The sequence below is a fragment of the Bombyx mori genome, chromosome 10 (assembly GCF_030269925.1).
Source record: "Bombyx mori chromosome 10, ASM3026992v2".
NCBI classification, from domain to species: domain Eukaryota; kingdom Metazoa; phylum Arthropoda; class Insecta; order Lepidoptera; family Bombycidae; genus Bombyx; species Bombyx mori.
In genome coordinates, this window is record NC_085116.1 from 13,134,814 (window position 1) to 13,156,549 (window position 21,736).

At 39.5% G+C, this 21,736-nt stretch overlaps 1 protein-coding gene across 2 annotated transcripts in view; it reads left to right on the forward strand.

Moving 5' to 3' along the window:
• Lrpl (low density lipoprotein receptor-related protein-like protein) overlaps window positions 1-21,736 on the forward strand; it is a 166,119-nt gene that overhangs the window by 90,891 nt on the left and 53,492 nt on the right. The window contains exons 2-3 of one of the 2 annotated variants that reach the window (XM_062670289.1): window positions 3,144-3,312; window positions 12,058-12,194. In XM_062670289.1, the coding sequence (XP_062526273.1) occupies window positions 3,309-3,312; window positions 12,058-12,194 (141 nt within the window). In that variant the 5' untranslated portion in view covers window positions 3,144-3,308. 2 annotated transcript variants of the gene reach the window in all.

A 21,736-nucleotide genomic window follows, 5' to 3' on the forward strand; every position in this document is an offset into this window, starting at 1 on the left:
AGTGTTGACCGCGGTATACATCGGACCCACCTATTTTTCCCGGGTCCTGTCACGCGGGTATCGAATGCTTGGGCGAAATTGCAAAGAGTTTCTTAGTGAGTGGCCACTACAATCTTGGCAGTCCCAAACCCGTGTACTCAGTTGTCGTTGGGACCTTGCAGGAGGTTCGACCGCAAATAAAAAAGGACCTGTGCCTCAGCAATTGCACAATTTGTGTCTAATGCTTACTTACCATCTGCATACTGCTGCAACTAAATATAGCCAACTGATGGTAAATAGGCACAGTCACCCATGGACATCACCATTGCCAGCAGTTTAGTCAAATTGCTGCTGACTGCTAAAAACAGAACCAAATGCTCTTTGAACAAATTCCCGTAAAAACTATAGGGATTTTGGGATTGAGCAGATTAATGGCAGATATCTGAGAAAATAACTATTAATACGAATGGGAATATTTTATTAGTACATTTAACATCAGGAAAAAATGAACCAATTTCCCAAAATTAATACGAAAAAAGGACGTACAGTTTCCACAATTACTTTGAATTCACAGATCCCATATAATTGAAAGAACCCCAATAAAAAAGAACAAAATAAATAAAGGGCCCGAAACAGTCATTTTATTAAGGCAATATCAAATAAAATTGTCACCAGCAGAGTTCTTGCGGAAATAAGGAGTTCCGTTGAAGTTTTTTATACATTCATACATATAAATGAATATAGATTACCGTTTTTTTCCACAATAAAATCTTACTCTTACTCTACTTCATATTGCTCGTCTATTTTAGGCCAAAGTTTTAATAGTTTTAATTTGGATTTGAGTCTGATCTGAGATCTGATGTTTCAAAGTAGATTAAGACCGTGGTTATATATACTATAACTGAGCGATGCCTCTGTACATGTTAATAAATATTTTTTTGGATAGAGTCTTAAAATGAAAAACGTTTAAGCGTCGTCGTAATTTGAAATTTTATGAAACGGAGATATGGTTCGAAAAGCGACTCTACCAAGAGACAAAAATTTACATCTAAGTATATGGATTAAGATATATATTATTATTATATTCTCTTCGACGGCATATGAATTATACACCCATTAAAATCCATTAGAAGACATCGAATAAAGCCTCAATACTTCCGTATATCAATTCACTATTTTCTGTCTTATAGCGCATACAAAAAAATCTCTTTTAGCAATAGGTCACCCTTTAGTAAACAACATTACCGGTCCGATCCTAAGCGAAGCGAGATAGGATGAATATGCGACACTAAAATAGATATCGAGTGTTTTGCCTATCACATCGTGTGAAACCCTTATTGGGATGGGTTGTAAAGATATGTATCTTTTTATGTCGCTAGAGAGTTTTACCGCTTCGGTTTCTTGGGATACTTTGACAAAATGATGCATAGGGTGGTGCTAAAAAGGTCCATAATATAATAATATTATAAAGAGACTGACTTAAATTTAGCTTGCTTGAATAATACTAGAACCGAAATTTTACTGTGATAATTTGAGAAAAACAGTAAAATGAATCAAGGCAACGCAAACCATGTTTGGATTTTATTTTTTGCTTTGTTTTAAATAGCTTTTTTGAGTATATAGAGACATCGTTGATATCCATTGACCTTTAGATTAAAAAGCACATTTAAAATTTTGGAAATTCATTTCAATTATGCAATAATATAATAATAATAATAAAGCCTGTTTATTTCCAATCCATAATGATAATATATTACATGCGATTTAATATCTAAATATACTAGGGTAGAATTTCTTTAATTTTCTTTTATTCGCTAACGTTGCTTTCTCCTGTATCAATGATCGGAACCCCTTCTCGGGTAAAGGCCTCCTCCAGCTTCTTCCAAATCCCTTTGTCCATGGCTGTCCTTATCCAATCGCTTCCTGCTATCGCTTTTATATCGTCTATCCATCTTTTTCTAGGGCGCCCTCTTCTTCTTTTTCCTTTTGGTCCTTTCCACATAGTTGTCTGTAATGTCCATCTTTTGTCTGTGCGTCTTGCTATATGTCCTGCCCACTGCCATTTCTGTTTTAAAGCATATTGTAAGGCATCTATAACTTTAGTTTTTTGTCTAATTTTTTCGCTTTTTACTTTTTGTATTTTTCTTATTTTTAGTACGCAGTGGAAAGAATCCATTGCTTTTTGACATGTTATTAGTTTATTTTTTGTTTTGGTGCTGAATGTCCACGTTTGGCATCCGTATGTAAGAGTAGGTAGGACACAGGTATCCAACACAATTTTCTTTAGGTAAAGGGGGAATTCCCCTTTCAAGATTTCCTTCAGGGACCAAAACTTTTTCCAACTCATGTTGATACGCCGCTCCACCTCTAGTTCTTCATTTTTGTCATCGAATGATAGTTGTTTTCCCAGGTATATGTAATTGCTCACATATTCAAGCGGCTTTCCTTTCAAGTATATGGCGTTAATGTAATCATTAGTAACTATTTTTGTTTTATTTTCGTTCATTTTGAATTATGCAATATCCTTTACTAAATAATCGTTTTTGTTTCTACATCGTTAGCTCAACGCTTTTATGGCTTCTTAAGTAGCTTCATATACAATAAAATCAATAAGCTGATCAATATATACCCCATGACACAGACCCAATGCAAACATGCACTAACAAATTGGCTTCACGACCTAGACTACGAGCAAACAGAGAACTTACTCCAGACTGTGAAGTAATCTGCTTTTTGTTTTCGAGCCCAATTAAGCAAATAATTATTTATACCTATGTAATAGTAATAATAAACACGCATAGATGCAGATACTCACACATACACAATACAACATGCATGCGCGCACACGCCCACATATACACACACTCACACTCACACACACACACACACACACACACACACACACACACACACACACACACACACACACACGCAACCCAAATACACACACATTCACCCACGCACACACACGTAAAATGACCTAATCTATCTTAAGAAGGAGGGAGCCTGGAGATCAGTAATACAGGTCTTTGAACCTAGTACAGACTTCAGCTCTTTCAAAGACTTACAAAATAAATTATAAGGTTAATTTATTTCCATTTGAATTTGTATGTACCTTGTAAGATTTTTTTTCTCCGATGCCTATTAACCTATTCCATTTTTAGCTTAAGGGGCTATTCGAGCTACACCAGGACGGATACGTGAGTTCACAGGTTCAACCTGAGAGAATTTGCTAACAACAACCCTAGCAAGAATTCGCAGAATCTACCACCGGGTCGGAATCGCGATCCACTGAGAAGATCCGTCGAGAAACTCAGTGGGCTTTGTTTATGGGTTAGTTCTTTCGTCGAAGTCTTCGTGGTAATCGTTAAGTTTGACGAGGATGGTGACCGGTGCTTGAAGGGCCTAAAAGCACCGAGAGTAGATCCGGGAGACCCGACATGACATGTTTCGGGTGACAGCGGTTTTGCATTGCCTCAATGTCTGAATCGGATAAGTAATTAGTGGCGGCCACGATAAGAGGGTTACCGTGTCGCGCCTTTTTATGAAGGTCAGCGTCAGAACGCTACCTTAAAATACCTACGTATCGATTCTTTGTAAAATCAAGTTAATTAGTAATAAACAGGGATATCGATTCCATAATATTCTGCGGCAATCTACCAAAGACGACTTTAAATGAGTTGCGATTTTAAATGAGCGGTGTAATGAGATATTTGGAAACAACGGTTCTATTTGACTCCACAAGGCGATCGGAAGGATTAAACATAAATTTAGAACGTAAGTTACTGTCACTATTTTTACAGAAAAATGAGGTTTTAGGCAACGAAATTCCAGGAAGACATTTTAGTAATAGAATTTTAGAGTTCAGAAATTTAGAATTCTACTTTAGGGCTAGACAACCATGTTCACATCGCAGAAATAAACGTTTCACATTTAATCGCTTCTTAATAGCTTTAGTATAACGCCTAAAATTTAATTAAAAACATTACTGAGTCTGATCAGAAATCGAAGATAACCCCGTGGTTCAGTGATTACTATCCACAAATCTTATAATGTAATAAAACCGTCAAAATAAAAATGGGAATCAAACTTGTACTACTAAAAACTAGTGGAATTGTTCAGCAAATTCTATTTTCAGCATGTTTCCAGCTACGGGTTAACAAAGGGTTAACTGTCCCATACAAAACGTAAATAACAAAGGAGTTGACGCGATTTGGACGTTTCAGTTTTTGAGGTTCATTCTTTCAGAGAATTGTTGTGCTCGCTCAGATATTCACGACTTTTGTTTAAAAAATTCAAGAAACTGGTCTCTTTTATCCGAATACTTGTGCGTCATAGATTTTAGAAGTCACAGTGAAATGTGTTTATTAAAATTTGTTATTCCAAATTTTTACGTTGGTAAAAAGCTGAATGTTTGCCTGCTAAAACATAGACTAAGACATGTTTTCAAGTTCCCAAAAATAAAATTAAAATGAAACTTTAAATTAATAATCTAAACCCAGAAAAACTTACAAAATTACATAATCAAAACGTACATATATACTAATTTATAACGGATATGAAAATATATTTCACTTTATACATATTTTTGGAAATTACACAAAATAGCGTTGAACAACATTACAAAGCAGTTTCTAATGGGTTTGAATGCGAATTCAAATCAAATTCACAGCACGAAAAAAGCGTTTCATTGCGACGAAGGCGGACTTTGGATAGGTACCAAAATGCATCAGCTGAAGGACCCTGCAGTTGCCAAGAGGTCTGTCCCACAAACACACTGGTAACTGTACCGGAATACATGTCGGCACACTGTCCCAGTATTTAAGTATCGTAGCAATCAAAGAGAGAGCTTTCTGTCTAATGTCGGACCGAAGTTGGTGTAACTGAACGCTTTGTTTCACACAGCGTTATGTCTATTGTTTGCGGGATTCGTGAATTTTTCTATGTACTATATACTTCATTGTATTTTTTGTGGTATGAGATCCATTAACTTTTGTTCTTTACACTGTCACTTCCTAACATCTCAACTTATTATCATTAAATTATGCAATTATCTAGAAACAGGTACATCCATCCATACAAAAGTAGTATTCCCGAAGATAGAAAGATAAAAAGTTATTTTAGGCAGTCGATCGGGATAACTGATAACATCCAACGATGTACAGCTAACTGTAGTTTAAAAATTAAAGAAACATACTAAAATAGATAACGTTTTAGTGATTCGCCTGTTACTTGATATCTACCTCTCTTCCTACCTCTACTCTACACTTACAATTTTTCCTATCCTTGTCCGGGTTGCGTTTCCTACTTCTTTTATCATCGTCTCATACGTTGACTTGTCTGCCTGTTTTAATTTTTCCATTGCGTAGCTGAAACTCTCTCATAATATTTGACCATTTCTCTAGTTTCTCGCGTCATGTGACTTGTTCATTATCATTGTAATTGTTTTATTAGATCATACTCAATCTTATTTTCAATTTATTATTCTTTTTCTATTCTTTTTCAGTCTTCTAGCCATCACAGTTATTTTCATTCCTCTTTGGCTTGCATTAAGTTTCATGAAATGTTTCTACGACAATGCCTATTTTTGATATCCATAAATTTCTTCAACAATAAATTTCTTCTTAACTGGCAACAGAAAGAGGTTACTTTTAAAAATATTTTTAAGGAGACTAGTGTTTTCTCCATATACACAACACTTTTCTCCCTATTCTTACAACCGTTTGGTCTTTGGTCGTTAATGATATTAGTTGTCTTAAGTACCCATGATAATTCTCCGTTTCTCCGTTTCTCCTTAATCTCCGTTTTCATTGTCTACTTTTTTGCTGTTTGCTCTCAAACTGTCATGATTTTTGGTATTAATATTATATATTCATAGTGAAACCATTTACATACTTGCTTCTCAGTATCAACTATTCGAGCATCGCTTGGAGAATTTTGGCATTGTCTCCCTCCCATTATGACTAAATGATTGGTTTAATATTGAGGTTAATACCTTTTCTGTTTACACCAATTCTCTCTCTATTCCTCTCCGCCCATAACTCTACGAGTTTCAAAAATTTTTTCAAAGATTTTCGTAATTTAAGGTAAACTTTACTTGCAAACATGTTTATTAATAATAATCTAATAATAATATTTATACCTTACTTGCTCACTTGTTTGGTACATCTATTATTCATATTTATCTCAACAGGATGATTTATCGAGATAGATTCATTCTTCTTGCTCCAACCCATATGAAGTGTGCAAGAATTACAAATGCATTGCGGATAATATTTAATAGAGATTTAATGCGCTAGGAATCGCGAGCACACCAACTTTTATCCTTAATCAGAGTGTATGGCAAGCGTGTAACTCAGATATGACGGTAATGCTCATTTAAAAGCCGTGTACAGTACATTGAGAACATTGTGTAAGTTTAGCTTGGCTGTTTACAGGCGTAGCCATGAAACAAGCGACTTTTTTAAATTTGTTCCAATGATTCAACTAAGTTGATCTTTTTGTAAACTAAAGCGAAAATCTAAAACTAAAACGCTTAGGCATACATATTTTATGTAGTTACTTATTTTATTAATTCAAAGTATTTCCGATCGTTCAGCTAATGGAGTTTTGTTTTTGTATTATTCAAAGATATATTGTAGTATAGATAGATAAATTATGCGAACTTATTTTCTAAATTATTATACAATATTTGTTTTTTTTTTTTGAGAAACTATAATAAAGAAATATATAAGACACCCTTTTAGAAATGCACCATAATTTTTGTTTAAATTTCACGAATTATGTTTTAAAGTCTTCTAAAATTAATTTTGAAATTTGCATAACATTTTGAACTATATATTATTTTATACATAATACTACTAGATAGTATAACAATTTTTATATCATACGTAGAAGTGTCAGTCTTATTTGAACACGTTTCATATGGAATAAATAATATAATTTACTTGGTTAATTGTAACAGAACCTATCTGGTACTGGTTGCAGTACTGACGACCAGGCACCATACAGCCGCCGTCACTCTAAGAACGTCATTCAAGTATCCCTCCGGTGCACTCTCTGTGTTTTTTAACAGTCCAAGCACAGGTCAGCGTTTTGGTCGATCTTGTCGAATACGATGAAGAGCTTGACGTAGGTACAACATAACCCACAAGCACAAGCCTCTGAGTTTCTCACCATAACTTCTCGGTGGGTCGCGATTGTGATTCAGTGGTAAATTCTGCGAAGCACTGCTCTTGCTAGGGCAGTAGTTCACAAAGTCTCTCATGCTGAGTCCTCTGAGCTCACCCGGCAGTTTGTTGAAACAACAATAGCTCTCGAGGCTTCAGGTAACTAAGTAAGATAAATGAATATGGCTTTATTATGTCTCAGAAGAAATAACATTAAACTTTGTTTTTTCGCCTAGTCTTAACTAAAGTACGACAACAATTTTTTTTGTTCAGTTTAAGGCTTTAAGCCCAAAAAATCAATCATATTTAATTTTTCATTAAATTCCGCGGTCCGTCCGTCAAAACAAATTTCACCCGCTTGTTTCTTGGCCCGTGTTTAGTTGCGCGATTCACGTCTCCCAAACGCGGATTTATTGTTTGGGCAATCAAGTTGAAAGCCCGTCGCGAAGAGGCGACTGCCAACTTCGTAGTACATGGGAAGTTCCACTTACGCAGAACTTCGCTTTGTCTGAGTTACACAGGTCGTTTGTTTGTCACGGAGAAGTAAACATTCTTCTCTCTTTAATGCTCGGTATATTCGGTACTGATGTTGCTACGACAAAAATATTGTGTGTGATCTTTTTCATTGGTTCTAAAGCATTTTTAGCTGTTCTTGTTACGGTTTAGTGAGGACATCCACTTTTTCGGTTATTTTGATTCTACGCAATAAGAATACCACATTAGGTGAACTCCTATTTTATTTTTATTTTTTTATTGCTTAAATAGGTAGACGAGCTCAGAGCCCACCTGGTGTTAAGTGGTTACTGGAGCCCATAGACATCTACAACGTAAATGCGCCACTCACTTTGAGATATAAGGTCTAAGGTCTCAAGTATAGTTACACCGGCTGCCCCACCCTTCAAACTGAAACGCATTACTGCTTCACGGCAGAAATAGGCGGGGTGGTGGTACCTACCTACGCGGACTCACAAGAGGTCCTACCACTAGTAAACTAACAACAACCTTTTTTTTTTTTTTTTTTTTCGGGTAGAGGGCCGAACCTCCTACGAGGTCCCCGCGCAAAAGGGGCGCGCGGGGTATGTGAGACTCAACGATCTGCATGGTGTTGTGAGCAGACCGCGGGCCCAAGGATTTTAGAGCCCACCCACTAAAGACTCCTCTGCACTCTTACACCCGACGTCCGATCCCCTCCGAGGTCAGAACCCGGATGAGGTAGGGGGGCTACCGCGGTCAACACTACAACCAGACGGCGCGGCTCACCCCAAGGACGCCCAGCCGACGGAGCCTTCGAGGCGAATCGAAGGCTCTGAAACGTCGGCCGTCTCGGTACGGCAGCCCGTCGGGCCGCCCAGACGGTGCCGCTGGTGTCCCGGAATACCCCGCTGGACCAGAACCAGCCTGCCGGGTCGGGACGCGATACACCGTCGACCGGTCGCTCTAATCACTCCACGGCAGCGCGCTAGAGTGCTGGTAGCGCGCCGCGCGGCCTCACCCCCTCAGGTCGCCCCTTGACCTTCACCGGGGGGAGGCCGCCACCTACAGGGGCCGGGACGTGCGGGCGTATTCCCGCCTCCGGCCCCCGGCTCGACGGCGACGGATCGGTGCGGAAAGGGAAGAGCTCTCCCTCTCTCGCTCCGCCGCCTCCTTCTGCGAGATGGTGGACTCGCAGAAGTCGAGCATCGCCTTCCAGGACGCGTCGCTGCCGAGCATCGTAGCCACGACGCGCGGCAGCGAGAGGTCCTCTCCAATGACCGCGACGAGGGCGGCGCGCTGCTCGTCAAACCCAGAGCAACGCGCCAGCGTGTGTTCCGCTGTGTCATCCTCGTCGCGGTCCGCGCAATGGTGGCACTGCGCCGTCGGTTCCCTTCCGGCTATCTTGTGCAGGTACCGGCCGAAACAACCATGGCCGGTAAGCATCTGCGTTAGCCGGAAGGTGAGGCATCCGCGGTCGCGGCCCACCCAGTCCGCGAGAACCGGGCGGACCGCCTCGACGGTTCGGAGGCCGGCCGACGGGTCCGCCAAGCGGCGAGACCACGCCTCCAGCACGGACCGCCGAGAGTGGAGCCTCCGCGCTCGAACTACACCTTCGCTGGGGCGCCCTTCCCCCCTAGAGCGGAGGTCGCTACGCCACCGGTAATCGGCAGCGAGCGCCTCCGCCTCCAGGTCCCAGGGTGGCGCCCCGGCGAGCAAGCACGCCGCCTCGAAGGAGACGGTGCGGTATCCTCGGATCGCCCTGACCGCGATCGCGCGCTGCGGACGTCGCAGCGCGGCGACGTTCTGGCGGGTCAGGGCGTGGCACCATACGGGCGCGCCGTATAGTGCTATCGACCGCACCACCCCCATGTAGAGGCGGCGCGCCACCTGATCGGGACCCCCGACGTTTGGAAGGAGCCGGCTCAAAGAGCCGGCCGTTGCCATCAGCCGAGGGCCCAACTTCTCAAAGTGAGCGCGGAAGTTCCACCGACCGTCCAGTTCGAGGCCGAGGTACCGAAGACCGGTCACCCCGACCCCGACGCAGACGCCTCCGATCACGAGGTGGGCACCCAGAGGCGGCGCTCGTCCCGGCCCGTGAAAAAGCAGGGCCTGGGTTTTGTCGAGCGCCACCTCGAGCCCCAACCGTCGGATCCTGGTGACGACGTGTGCCACGCCTGCGCACGCCAGACGGGCAGACTCCCGGTAGTCCCTCCCCGGAGCTACGACCAACGTGTCGTCAGCGTAACAAATTACGCTGAGCCCGGGGAGAGGTCCCCGAATGACGCCCCGCAGGACCCAGTCGTAGCCGATGTTCCACAGCAGGGGGCCCAGGACGGACCCCTGCGGAACACCGCGCTCGACGGGGAAGCGGTACATCGCCCCACCGTGTCCGATGCACTGGATCGACCTGCCCTCGAGGTAGGAGCCGATCAGTCGGCGGAGGTATGCGGGGACGCCGTGATACTCCAGCGCCCCCGCGATCACCGACCAGGGCAGGGTGTTGAAGGCGTTCCTTACATCTAAGGATAACGCCATCGCCACCCCGCCCCGGGATACGGCTTCATCGGAGAGGGCCCGCACGCGCAGAATTGCGTCGATAGTCGAGCGGCCCTCTCTGAAGCCGTATTGCTCCGCCGAAAGATCGGGACCCGTCTCGGTCAGGTGCCGGACGATGCGGGCCGCGACGATCCTCTCGAGCATCTTGCCCGCTTCGTCCAGCAACACGATGGGGCGATAGCCCGCGGGTGAGTCCGCGGGGCGCCCGTCCTTCCGCAGAAGGACCAGTCTGCCCGTCTTCCATTTCGACGGGAACCGTCCCGACTCGAGGCACGCTTCGAAAAGCCCCCCGAGCCGGTCCCCTAGGGCCTCGAAGGCCAAGCTCCAGACCCGGCCGTGAACACCGTCAGGGCCGGGGGCCGCGTCCTTCGCTCTCATTCTGGACACGGCCGCATGGATCTCCGCCCCCGTGATAGGGGGAGGGGGCTCCTCGGCAGCGGGAACGCTGGGGCGACGCGGAGGCGTGCCCCACGTGGCGTCCATCTGGGGGGGCTCAAAACTAACAACAACCTAACAAGTTTTTTTTTTTAATCTGATGGATTACTGGTGGGCCGGAGGCCTTTTCACTTTCAGGACAGGTGAGCGAGAAAAAGCTCAGCTAGGAGGGATGGGATTTGCTAACAGCTGCCCGAGTGCCTTCGGAGGAGGCCAAAAAACTCAAGAGCAGCTGCTTCGCGCATGCACTCGTATCGATTGTTTTGTTATTATTAAAGTAAACAGTCGACGTCGCCCTAAACACATCATTAAAGATCCTCCAGATCCATTAGGGTGATTTTAAGTACGTCAAGCACCGGTCACCGTCCTCGCTGAACTCATCGCTTGCGACGAAGGGCTCGGCGAGTAAATTAACCATAGACACAACCCACTGAGTTTCTCGCCGGATCTTCTCAGTGGTCGCGTTTCCGATCTGGTGGTAGATTCTGCGAAGCACTGCTCTTGCTAAGGCCAGTGTTAGAAACATCTCCGGTTTGAGCCCCGAGAGCTCACCTACACGCTAACGCTGATGTAGCCTCTCAAGGCTATCAGCATAGGTAGGAAATATATAAATTCCGTATGCAGATACCAATTTTTCAAAGTAAATACATAGTTAAAACGTGTTTGCAACCAATTTCCTCTTCGAAGGTATAACGTTGTATAATAAAAAACAAATCTGCAAAAATTCTACATTTGTTAATTACCAGTTGGTCATATTATAAGCCAACACGGACAGATGGTTCCGCTGTTTCAAATTCGAATAATGAGACAGCTGTTTTGAAATACATTTTAGATTTCGACTGTTTGTAACAAAGTGGGTGGCGGAATTTACATTGTGATTCTAATACCAGGTGATAGTGATAGAATACGGAATGAATATGTTAGAGAAAGTCTGAAAGTGGTACCTGTGACACAGAAGCTGAGAAGTGCGCGTTTGGGATGGTATGTGATGTGACATGTGATGAGACGAAATGAAAATGAGGTTGGTAAGAGAGTGTTAACTATGAATGTGGAATGTGGAATAGAGGAAGAGGTAGACCTAAGAAGAAATAGATAGATTGCGTGAAAGACGATATGGGTAAGAGGAGAGTGAGCGAAGAAATGGTATATGATAGAAGAATATGGAAGGAGAAAACATGTTGCGCCGATCCCAGGTGACTGGGAGAAGGGCAGGATAATTAATGATGAGTGATAATAAATAATACCTATTGGTTCCAATATTAGGTTTGACGTGTAACTCAATCCTTAAAAAAAATGTATTTTTTTTTATTTTGTGTAATTACTTACTTAAACTGATAAATTAAAAATATCATCGGGAAACCTGGTCAAATATAAGTTAACCCATTCGTTTTAATTGTAACGCATTAGTAAATAATACAATAACTTGGTATTTTCTGGTCCGTAGGCTGCAACCGAACATATTATGGTGACATCGGTCGGACGTACGAAGTTGAGCTGCACAGACCTAGAGAAGACCTGGTGCCGTATGTGTGCTTACTCACCATCACCGCTGCCGGTGGAATACACGGAGATTTGGTACAGGTTAGTTCTTATCCCATTATTACAAAAAAAAAAAATATGCTCGGAAGCTAGGGCGCCATTAAGCAGGCCGAATGCAGGAAACATTGGAGGAAGCTAGTGCAAAAACTGAACCAAGGTGGTCACGAGCCTCAGTAATGAGGAAGCGACGAAGAAGAAGAAGAAGAAGAAGGTTTTGCGAAAATCACTATTAGATATCATTAATAAATAAATAATAATAATAAATAAATATTTACTAACAATCACGCCACGTTAACAGCTGGTCCCGTGCTAAGTTCGTAAAGAACTTGTGTTACAGGTACCAGATACTGGAAATAAATATAACATTTTTATTATATACATACATATATTTAATATACATCTATAACCCTGGAAAAGACATTTTATATTTATCATACAAATATCTTCCCTTGGCGGGATTCGAACACGCGACCCCCTTGTGTAGTGACCATGTTACTTACCACTACACCAGACGGCCGTTAAATAATAAGACATTGTTTAGCTTTCGGTGAGCTTTGAGATAATATACAGAATTAGTAGAAATTATAATAAATAAAATGAACAGAATATCCAAATCAAAGTACTTATATTTTATGGCTTAAGCAAATTAAATAAAAAATGATTTTGTTTCTCCGTGATTGATGATATCAAGATACATGATCAAATATGATTTGCGATTTTAGTCATTATGTTAACAAAGCCCGATGAGCGAGTGCTAGATATCTTTCAAATCAAATAGACAATAACAATTTCAGTTATTTTTTTTTTGTTGAAGCTCAAACCTATAAGCTCCGTGACATAAATCACAACAAACATTTTTAAAACAGTGAAAATTCACACATTTTCGAATGTCATATTTTCGAAGTGTCAAATGTCAAAATGGCTTCTGAATTTGAAAAACCTGACAGCGCGCGCCTTCCATGATTGCTTTTCCTCGTTCAGCTTATTTACATGAACTTCTACTGAAATGAAGGAAAAATATCGTAGGTCCCTTTCAAGAGGCGACGTCGGTGTATGAAAAATGTGGATGTCAGCCGACATTTTATGACTACCTTTCCGCTACTTCTATATATAAAGTACAGGGTGAATCTTTTATTTTTCTCCAAGCGCTATGTTATTGGAGTCACCAATATATTTTGGTATACTACAAAGATTTTACCAGCTTTTTTAATAAGTTATTTATCGTCATGTTGTAGTTAAATTAACTTTGTCTTTGACTCATGTGATATTTGTCACGTAACTTTCTTGTTGGCGTAATAAACAATTTTGAATATTATAACCGTCTGTCGCAAGCAATCATAGCTTTTTCACTAGATTGTGACGTCACCAGGTACAAACTGCGACCCGTAGTTACATAGTTAAGACAAAGTAACATAAAAAAAAAATTAAGATTGTCATTGACAAGTTTGAATAAATATTTTAACTTCAATAACCCTTTTATAGAAATAATAATTATAACACATTAAAACATGAGTATTATTTTAAAAGCGTTCAACTTAATATCCAAATAAAATTATAAGACCGAGATAAAAACGACAATAACAAAATAAAGCAGAATCGTTGTTTGCATAAAATTGAATACAACGAGAAAAGGGACAAAAAATTTATAAAGGTGCGCGTTGCGTTGCTTACCCGAATAATGGGGCTCTTCTACCGTTTTGAGCACGCAATTATGAGGTGAATGCATATGACCGATCTTTTTATTCTCCATTGAAGATATTATACGTTAATGAGTCAAAATTTATTTTTGTATCCCATAACCAACAATAAATATATTTTTTTGGACTCTATTATACGAACTCTTACTAACGACCATATTCGTCGTTGCGCGAGTGATATACAAGTTTATTGGACAATAATTTAGAAGAGTGCCGTGTCAAGTCACCGCCATTACGCGTCGTCCAGCAGTGGCGTCGAATTCTGCAGCCTTTGTCTTTTTTTTTTTTATTGCTTAGATGTGTGGACGAGCTCACAGCCCACCTGGTGTTAAGTGGTTACTGGAGCCCATAGACATAACCTGGAAGAAGCTAGCGACGGGTTGGCAGGTACGTCTACTCCTCATAGCCTAGCCTCAGCCTTCCCCTCTTTTGTGCATCTTTAGCGATACTCGCCCCCGCAAAACTTTATTCAAAAATATTGAACCAGCGCACCGTGGTGGAAAATTTGTAAAGAGTTTTTCCCACTAATATGTATGTATATGTGTATGTGACTGTATATATATGTATGTATATACTTTTTTTGTGTATGTATTTGTAACTTAATATAAATTTCATTGCACCTACCACTATTCACTCTGCACTACTTTTGGTTGACTGGTAGAGAATGCCTTAAGCATTAAGTCCGCTAATGTAAATTTTACACGAAGTGTAATAAATAAATAAATAAAAAACATAAAAAAATAGGCGCGCCGTTGTTTGACTATTTCAGCTAATACTCTTACTAATTTATTTAAAACTTATTTTGTTCATAGGTTATATTTTACGGAATAAATGTCTGTCTGGTGTGCAAATAATTATTTCGTTAATACTCACCTATTAGAGCTATAAGTAAATGTCTTGTTGTATGATGATCATATCGGCATTTCAAAACCTTTTATCCTAATGAAACTTTGTACAATTATTGTTGGTGCTGCATAAAAGATCTACATCGAGTAGATAAGATAGTATCATCAACGTCAATCATATAGTTTTAGCAATAGTCCTAGCGGAATGATTCATTGACATAATGATCATCCAGGCCGAAATTCGGATTTCTTTTGATATAAGTACGTTTAAATAAATATCTACAGTACCAGACAATAAATATTGCATATCGATATTTAGAAAGAGACAGTCGTCTAATTTTGTTTTTGTTGTAAAGCGTTACCTGTGTGCGACGAAACACTAAGGGTCCGGTATCTATGGGGACTAAATCTCAATTAGGTAATGTGCGACAAATATAACGCTCTACAAAGCAAAAATTAACCGTCTCTTTCCCATGGTCGATGTGCAATATTTATCGCCGGATACTAGCATAAAAATAATAAGCACCCAGACATAGAGCAAATAAACCTGTTCATCACACGAATGTTTGCCCGATGTGGGAATCGCACCCAGGACCCTCGTCGCAACAGACAGGCGCTGTAACTACTTCACCACCGAGTCCCCGAGTAAATCATTCAAAAACTTAAAAATGACAACTTAATATAAGAGTTACGTGAACTCATTGATTGTCAAACAATAATGTCGTTTAGTTACACTACATTTTGCCCGAAGTCCAAAATATCTGGAAGAATCAAATATTATTCTGCAAACAAACAGAACAATCGGAAACAAATAGAATATATCTTTCTAAACATCTATTGTTTATAAACATTGAACTCATTATGTACTAGTTTTTATGATTCAAAGTAATATACTCATCTATATAATATTTTTTAAATTATTAATTTAATGACAACAATATATTTCACTTTAATTTAATGACTATAAAATCTATCTACGTACTACGCAAGATAACCCAGGTCAGTTGTCTCTTGGGTATATTGACGTGTTTCTTGATTAGAACATGTAAGCTCCAAGGCACCGAACGAGAAAGTTAGGCAAGTAATTAATAGAGTAATTAATTGAAAGCAAGACAGTTAACAGAAAGATGGCTATAATTCCCTTTGCGAACGCCCCCTCCCACTTTGAGCCATGTGGTCTAGGTTTTTTTTATTCTGAGGGGTTATTAGTGGCCCGGAGGCCTTTTCAGTTTCTCCAGGACAGATGGACGAGCAGAGCTTCAGTCAGGAGGAGTGAGATTTGCTAACAGCTGCCCGAGCGTCTCTAAAAGAGACCTAACAATTTAAAAGCAGCTGCTTCGCGAATGAATTTACTACCGGATCGGGATCCATGGTGCATGGGCTAAGTTGCACGTCGAACTCTTTGTCGATTTCGATGAATACGGTTACTGGAGCCCTTAATCCTTCTCATAATGTTGGATCTGATGGATACATAAGTGTCTAGGGCGTCGACCGTGATTGACTTCTTTCTGCATGAGCAGGATTCGTGGAGTCAGCGGCGGCAGCAATATGTGGTCTAAGACTCAATAATATAACGGCCCTTTCACCCCTCAACCCGGCACGCATTACTTGCGATTCTTAATTGGACAATCGGGCATGTTCGAAATACGTCGACATATAACTCCAGTATAAACGAACAGAAAACAAAACACCGATCAACGTGTCCCTTGACGCATCTGAACCACTCCCTTAAATGAGTCGTCTATTATCAAAGGTGGCAATCTGTTCATTTGGACAAAAAAAAATTATTGATATGTCAATTCAGATTGATTTGAATATAATCGTCTCCTTCAAAGAATACGGTTCAAAACCTGCATTAAATAAAGGTTAATAGTTAACCTGTTATTTATCTAAGATGTCGTTCCGAAGAGTTTTGTGACTGCCAATGGAATACAAAGTCAATAATTCGTTTTTCTGATTTACCAATCATTGTCCAAAAGTCAGATTGCCGGCTTTGATAATAGTCGACTCAAATATTGTTCGTGCAAATGCAGCAATAAAACTTGTACAATTACGCCGCAACGGAGCAGGTAACTCATTAGTGTTCGCGGAGCGTTTTGTTTTCCACTCTCTCTCTCTTTCATTACCCATTCCCGATGTTTAATTTCCACAGTCATTCGTTAGAACGCCGAAGGTTAAAAACAAGTTTATATGTATGAAAGACATTTTCAATATTAGCTTTGTTATTTTTAATTCGTTTTTTGTTGTTGTTTTAATTCTTTATTCTATTCTATTTTTTTATTCTATTCATTTTTATCGTTTTACTTACTGCTTAGTTATGTTATATGTAATACTTTCTAACTTTATTTTTACTAGTAACCGTCTGATGGTTGATCTAATCACTGCCACATCAAGATTTAGTATTTTAATGTATAGCATTTTCCATTTTGTTTTGTTTAGACTGACTCGGTGATGCACTAGCTAGCGCCCCTGATTGTTGCGCCGAGGGTCGTGGGTTCAATTTCCACGTCGGGTATTGTGTTATGAACAGGTTTTTTTCTCTTTGTGTGGGCGTATATTGTCTATATATATTTAAACATATATCAGTATGTTTATCATTCTCTGGTACCCATAACACAGGGAATCCCAAATTAGGGCCCGATGACCCTGCATGGTTTTGTTCCCAATTATTATTATTTATTATTATCATTGTGAACAAAAAAACTATCTCCAAAACTTTTTTCGGTAACCATAATAATATACTTCGCAATAGCTATATTAAACAAAGATAAAACATCTATTGCCAGCGGACGCAAAAATGCCACTTAGCAGTTTTGTCATTGGATATTCATTCAAAATTTATACTATTGTATTTATATTATTATATTATTCAGTATAGAAAAAATAACTTATTTCAGCATAATCTTTATCTAAAATGTTTTAAGACTGTATTAGAAGTCACATTATCATAGCTCCCTGCAATGGTATTAGACTAACAGCAGTCAATAATAAGAATACACAACAGCTTTTTTAATGGTAATACAAACCAATTTTTGTTATGCTGGATGAGTAGATTGAGCACACGCTAACCGTGTAAGTAGTTACCAGCGTTGCTAATGTCACTACTCAACTTGAAACATAAATAAGAAGTCCCATTAGTCTAATACAGACGTTGACAATACGATCTACCAGAAAATATATAACAATTTTGTGTATTTGTATCTATTGACATCCCTAAACATAAAGCTAATTTTGTAGAAAACAATCTCCGGAGACAACGATTGACCGTAAAACGTGTTTTAAAAGAGATAAACCGTCTTTTTAATGGCCCAATCCGTGAATGGAGACATTGGGCGCCGCTGTAAAGACGATCTAGCTTGAAACAGGTCAACTGAGAAGCACGAGAGGGTACCTACATGAGTTGACCGGAAATTGTGATTAGTTCTTTCATCGCATTTATTATTGCTGTATAAACTCACGAATTAAGCCAATATCAGCGCCCATCTTGATCCTTGAGGTCGAGTCGTAGGTAAGAATCTCACAATAGATAATGGAGAGGTATTTTATTTCAAAATATAATGTCTGGTCCTGCAGAATAACAATAATAAGTCCAGTTTGAACCACTGCTGCCTCGTCGGCTGCGATTCCAAAACACTTGAAATTTGGATCTATTTATCAAGGGGTAGGTAGAAATTTTGTGGTGTCTACGAGCTTCAATAGCTGTCCTGTACTCCGCGAGCTCAACAATTATGGAAAATGTTTTTGTACATGTGCCACATTACTGGTGTTAGGACCACTTGTGAGTCCACGCGGGAAGGTACCACCACCCTTCCTATTACTGCCATGAAGTAGTAATGCGTTTCGGTTTGAAGGGTGGGGCAGCCGTTGTAACTACACTTGAGACCTTAGAACTTATATCTCAAGGTGGGTCCGCATTTACGTTGTAGATGTCTATGGGTCCCAGTAACCACTTAGCACCAGGTGGGCTGTGAGCTCGTCCAACCATCTTGGCAACAAAAAATTAAATAAAAATAAAACTTTTATGCACTGAAATCCGGACATATTTATGTACACGTTTTTTGTTTAAAAACCCCTTTTGCTCCACTCTCTTTTATATGTAATTATTTATTCTTTTAGGTTTGCATTGCGCAATGGGTTTCGGAATGAATATAAAGTAGACATTAATAAAGTTGCCAGAAAGAAAAAAAATATGTACGAACGAATAAATATGAAATATTAATAGATGTTACTTGTTTTACTTTCGCTGAAGTAGAACCAGCTACAACCCCAAAAAAAAACAGAAAAAAATTACCACAAGTAATCTTCTTAAGATTTTTTTCCATTCGACGTGAATTACTTAAGAAGTTTAAAAAAGTTTTCTGAAGTAAAATAAGGGTATGGTTAGGGAACCGGAGTCGTAAAAGCCGGTAGCGTTCATTCCTTTTGCCGACGAATTTTTTTATCTTTGTACCAGCCGTAGGTAAACAGAACACTCCGCGTTCTCTTGAAAATACATTATTTTTATTTCCTTTGTTTCCACGGTGAAGCCGTTAAGTTTGAATTTCAATTCCTTTTACGTGTGTATCGATTATAATATATTTTCGATAAATTGGTCTTACAGAAACCGTTCAAAATGATGGCATGGAAAAAAATGAAGGCACTGGATTTTCTTTAAATATTTAAATCTTCATTTTAATCGTAGAGTAAGAGAGTAAGTAAGAGTATCGAACATTTTTTTAACATTTTCAAAATGTTTATAGCGTGATTCACTTATCTTTCAGTTCTTATTTCCAGCAAACGAAGTAAACTACAAGAAGGAAAAGTGTATGTACAATAAAACGAAGGAAAAATAAAAGGAAGGAGGAAAAAACATTTAACATTCATGTAATGAAGTTTAATACATCGCCAATTATGCCGTGATTCAATACTGAGTCAGATGCAATTTTTCTATACATGTTACCTGTATTCGCAAATAAGTTCTAGAAAGACTAACTCCCAGAAGCACATAATTACACATCAGAAACACTAACGTAATTAAATCTATGGTGTTACGTTAACGTTGAGGGATCGCCGGTCGTCTGATCTTGGTTAATGTCGTACAACGGACAGAGTCTTAGTACTATTGAACTTTCAATGAAACACGACCTCTGTTTTCTTCGGGCAGGATGGAATAATCCATTCATATAGGGATTACATTAATAAGGTCAGGGCTGGTTCGTTCTTAAACCCGCATTTCATCGTGGATATTAAAGACTGAAGAAGACAGATTATTTTCAAGCAAATTTTATGAGCACAAACCTACTATTCATAGCTTAAACCCTCATCAATCACACTATTTACGTGCGTTTTATCATCGATCTTGCAGTATAGTACAAGAAAACTAATACACATAGGTATTCATGATGGTAGTGGGATATTTTGATGGATGACATCACGTTGAAAATAAAATAGGATTTGTTTATAATTTTCGATTCAGTGCGCTCAATTTAGTCAGTCGATCTATGAACTAAAATTCATCTTCCAGTTAATTGAGAAGCTGTCTTTAGTTCTATATTTGCTGGGTAAACAGAAAACGAAGATAATGTTACATTAATATTAATCGCAATTATACATAAAGCACTCAAAGACTAACAAACTTCACAAAAAACTACATGTAAGCTCAGTATTATTGACTACATTGTACATCTATATTTTATGTTCATTTGAATTTACGAAATTTAAGAAACTTATGTTACATTATTTATCGTATTTCATCATTACAGCTTCATGTTTCGAGATTTGCTTTTGTTTATCCAATTCTTTCTTTATGCTCGAGTGACGTCTGTAATTTTCGGGTCCGATGCTTCCCAAGTAGCTTCGTCCCTACGGATCAAGTTCATGGCTAGTAAAGTTTCCTCAGTAATCTGGAAGTCTTTTATTTTCTAAGTTTTCTTTGGAATAGTGTTGCATTTTACTTGTGTTGTTTTTATTCGTTTAATTAGAATAACTAAACTGTTTTTATGTAATCGCACCACGCTTTTATAAGACTGAATTCATTAAATCAAAATAAGTTGAAGTAGTGTTGTATTTATTTTAGAAATAATAGTTGTTGCGAAAGTGAGAAACTACACTATTAGTAACAATCCAATCACCAGATAAAATAGTGCGCTGTGGCTTGACGGATGGTGCAGCCATCCAGACATATCTCCATCTCATCATTACCATCGTTTGCTTGTAGACATTGACTGCTTGATATATGATATGCCTCCCCTACGACTCGATACAAAAACAGATGCGTCTCTGCCGGCGTCTCACGGATTCTGACTACCTTCAATGCCTTGTGTAACGCCTATAAATGTTCCCATATATGCAAGTATACTATACGATTTTTTTGCCCAAGCGGTCATTTGGTCTAGGAGCAACCTACTCTGTCCACTGGCAATTCAACTCCGCGATCCTATCCTCTTTGTCGATTACTATGGTACTGCGAAACTCCTCATTCATGATTCAATTGCGCAGAGAAACTCCTAGCATAGCTCTTATATGTTCTTCTATCTTAATAGGGTAAGGGAAGCAAATTTTCATTCTTGATTAGTATTATTTTGCTAATTCTTCCTTAATTACCAAAAATCCTATTAAAATATTCTGAGTAACAGTTGTATATGCAATAATGTAAACACTAGTTAAGATTTCGGGACTCATATTGTTTACCTTTTTGGAGCAACGGCAAGTGACTAATTAATCTATCATAACTGTAAGTTACACACGATAAAATAATTAGCCACTTCCAATATTTAGTTAAATTAGGAATTTGGAATATAATGTGTGTAGATCAAATAAGTTTGATATATTTGTATATTTTAGTTTCTGTGTAAAATATGATACTGCCTCGGTCACTATTATAGAGCATGTGATCGATTAATGATAGGTGAGTTTGGGAATACTAACGATGGAGGGAAGATCCTCCACCGAGCCGGTGATATTTGCTCGGTAGACCGACGGTCCGAATGTTATTGTTCGGAACTTGTATATATGCAAGCTTATCTTGAAAATGTCGTAAGCGAGATTCAGGCATCTGTCAAAT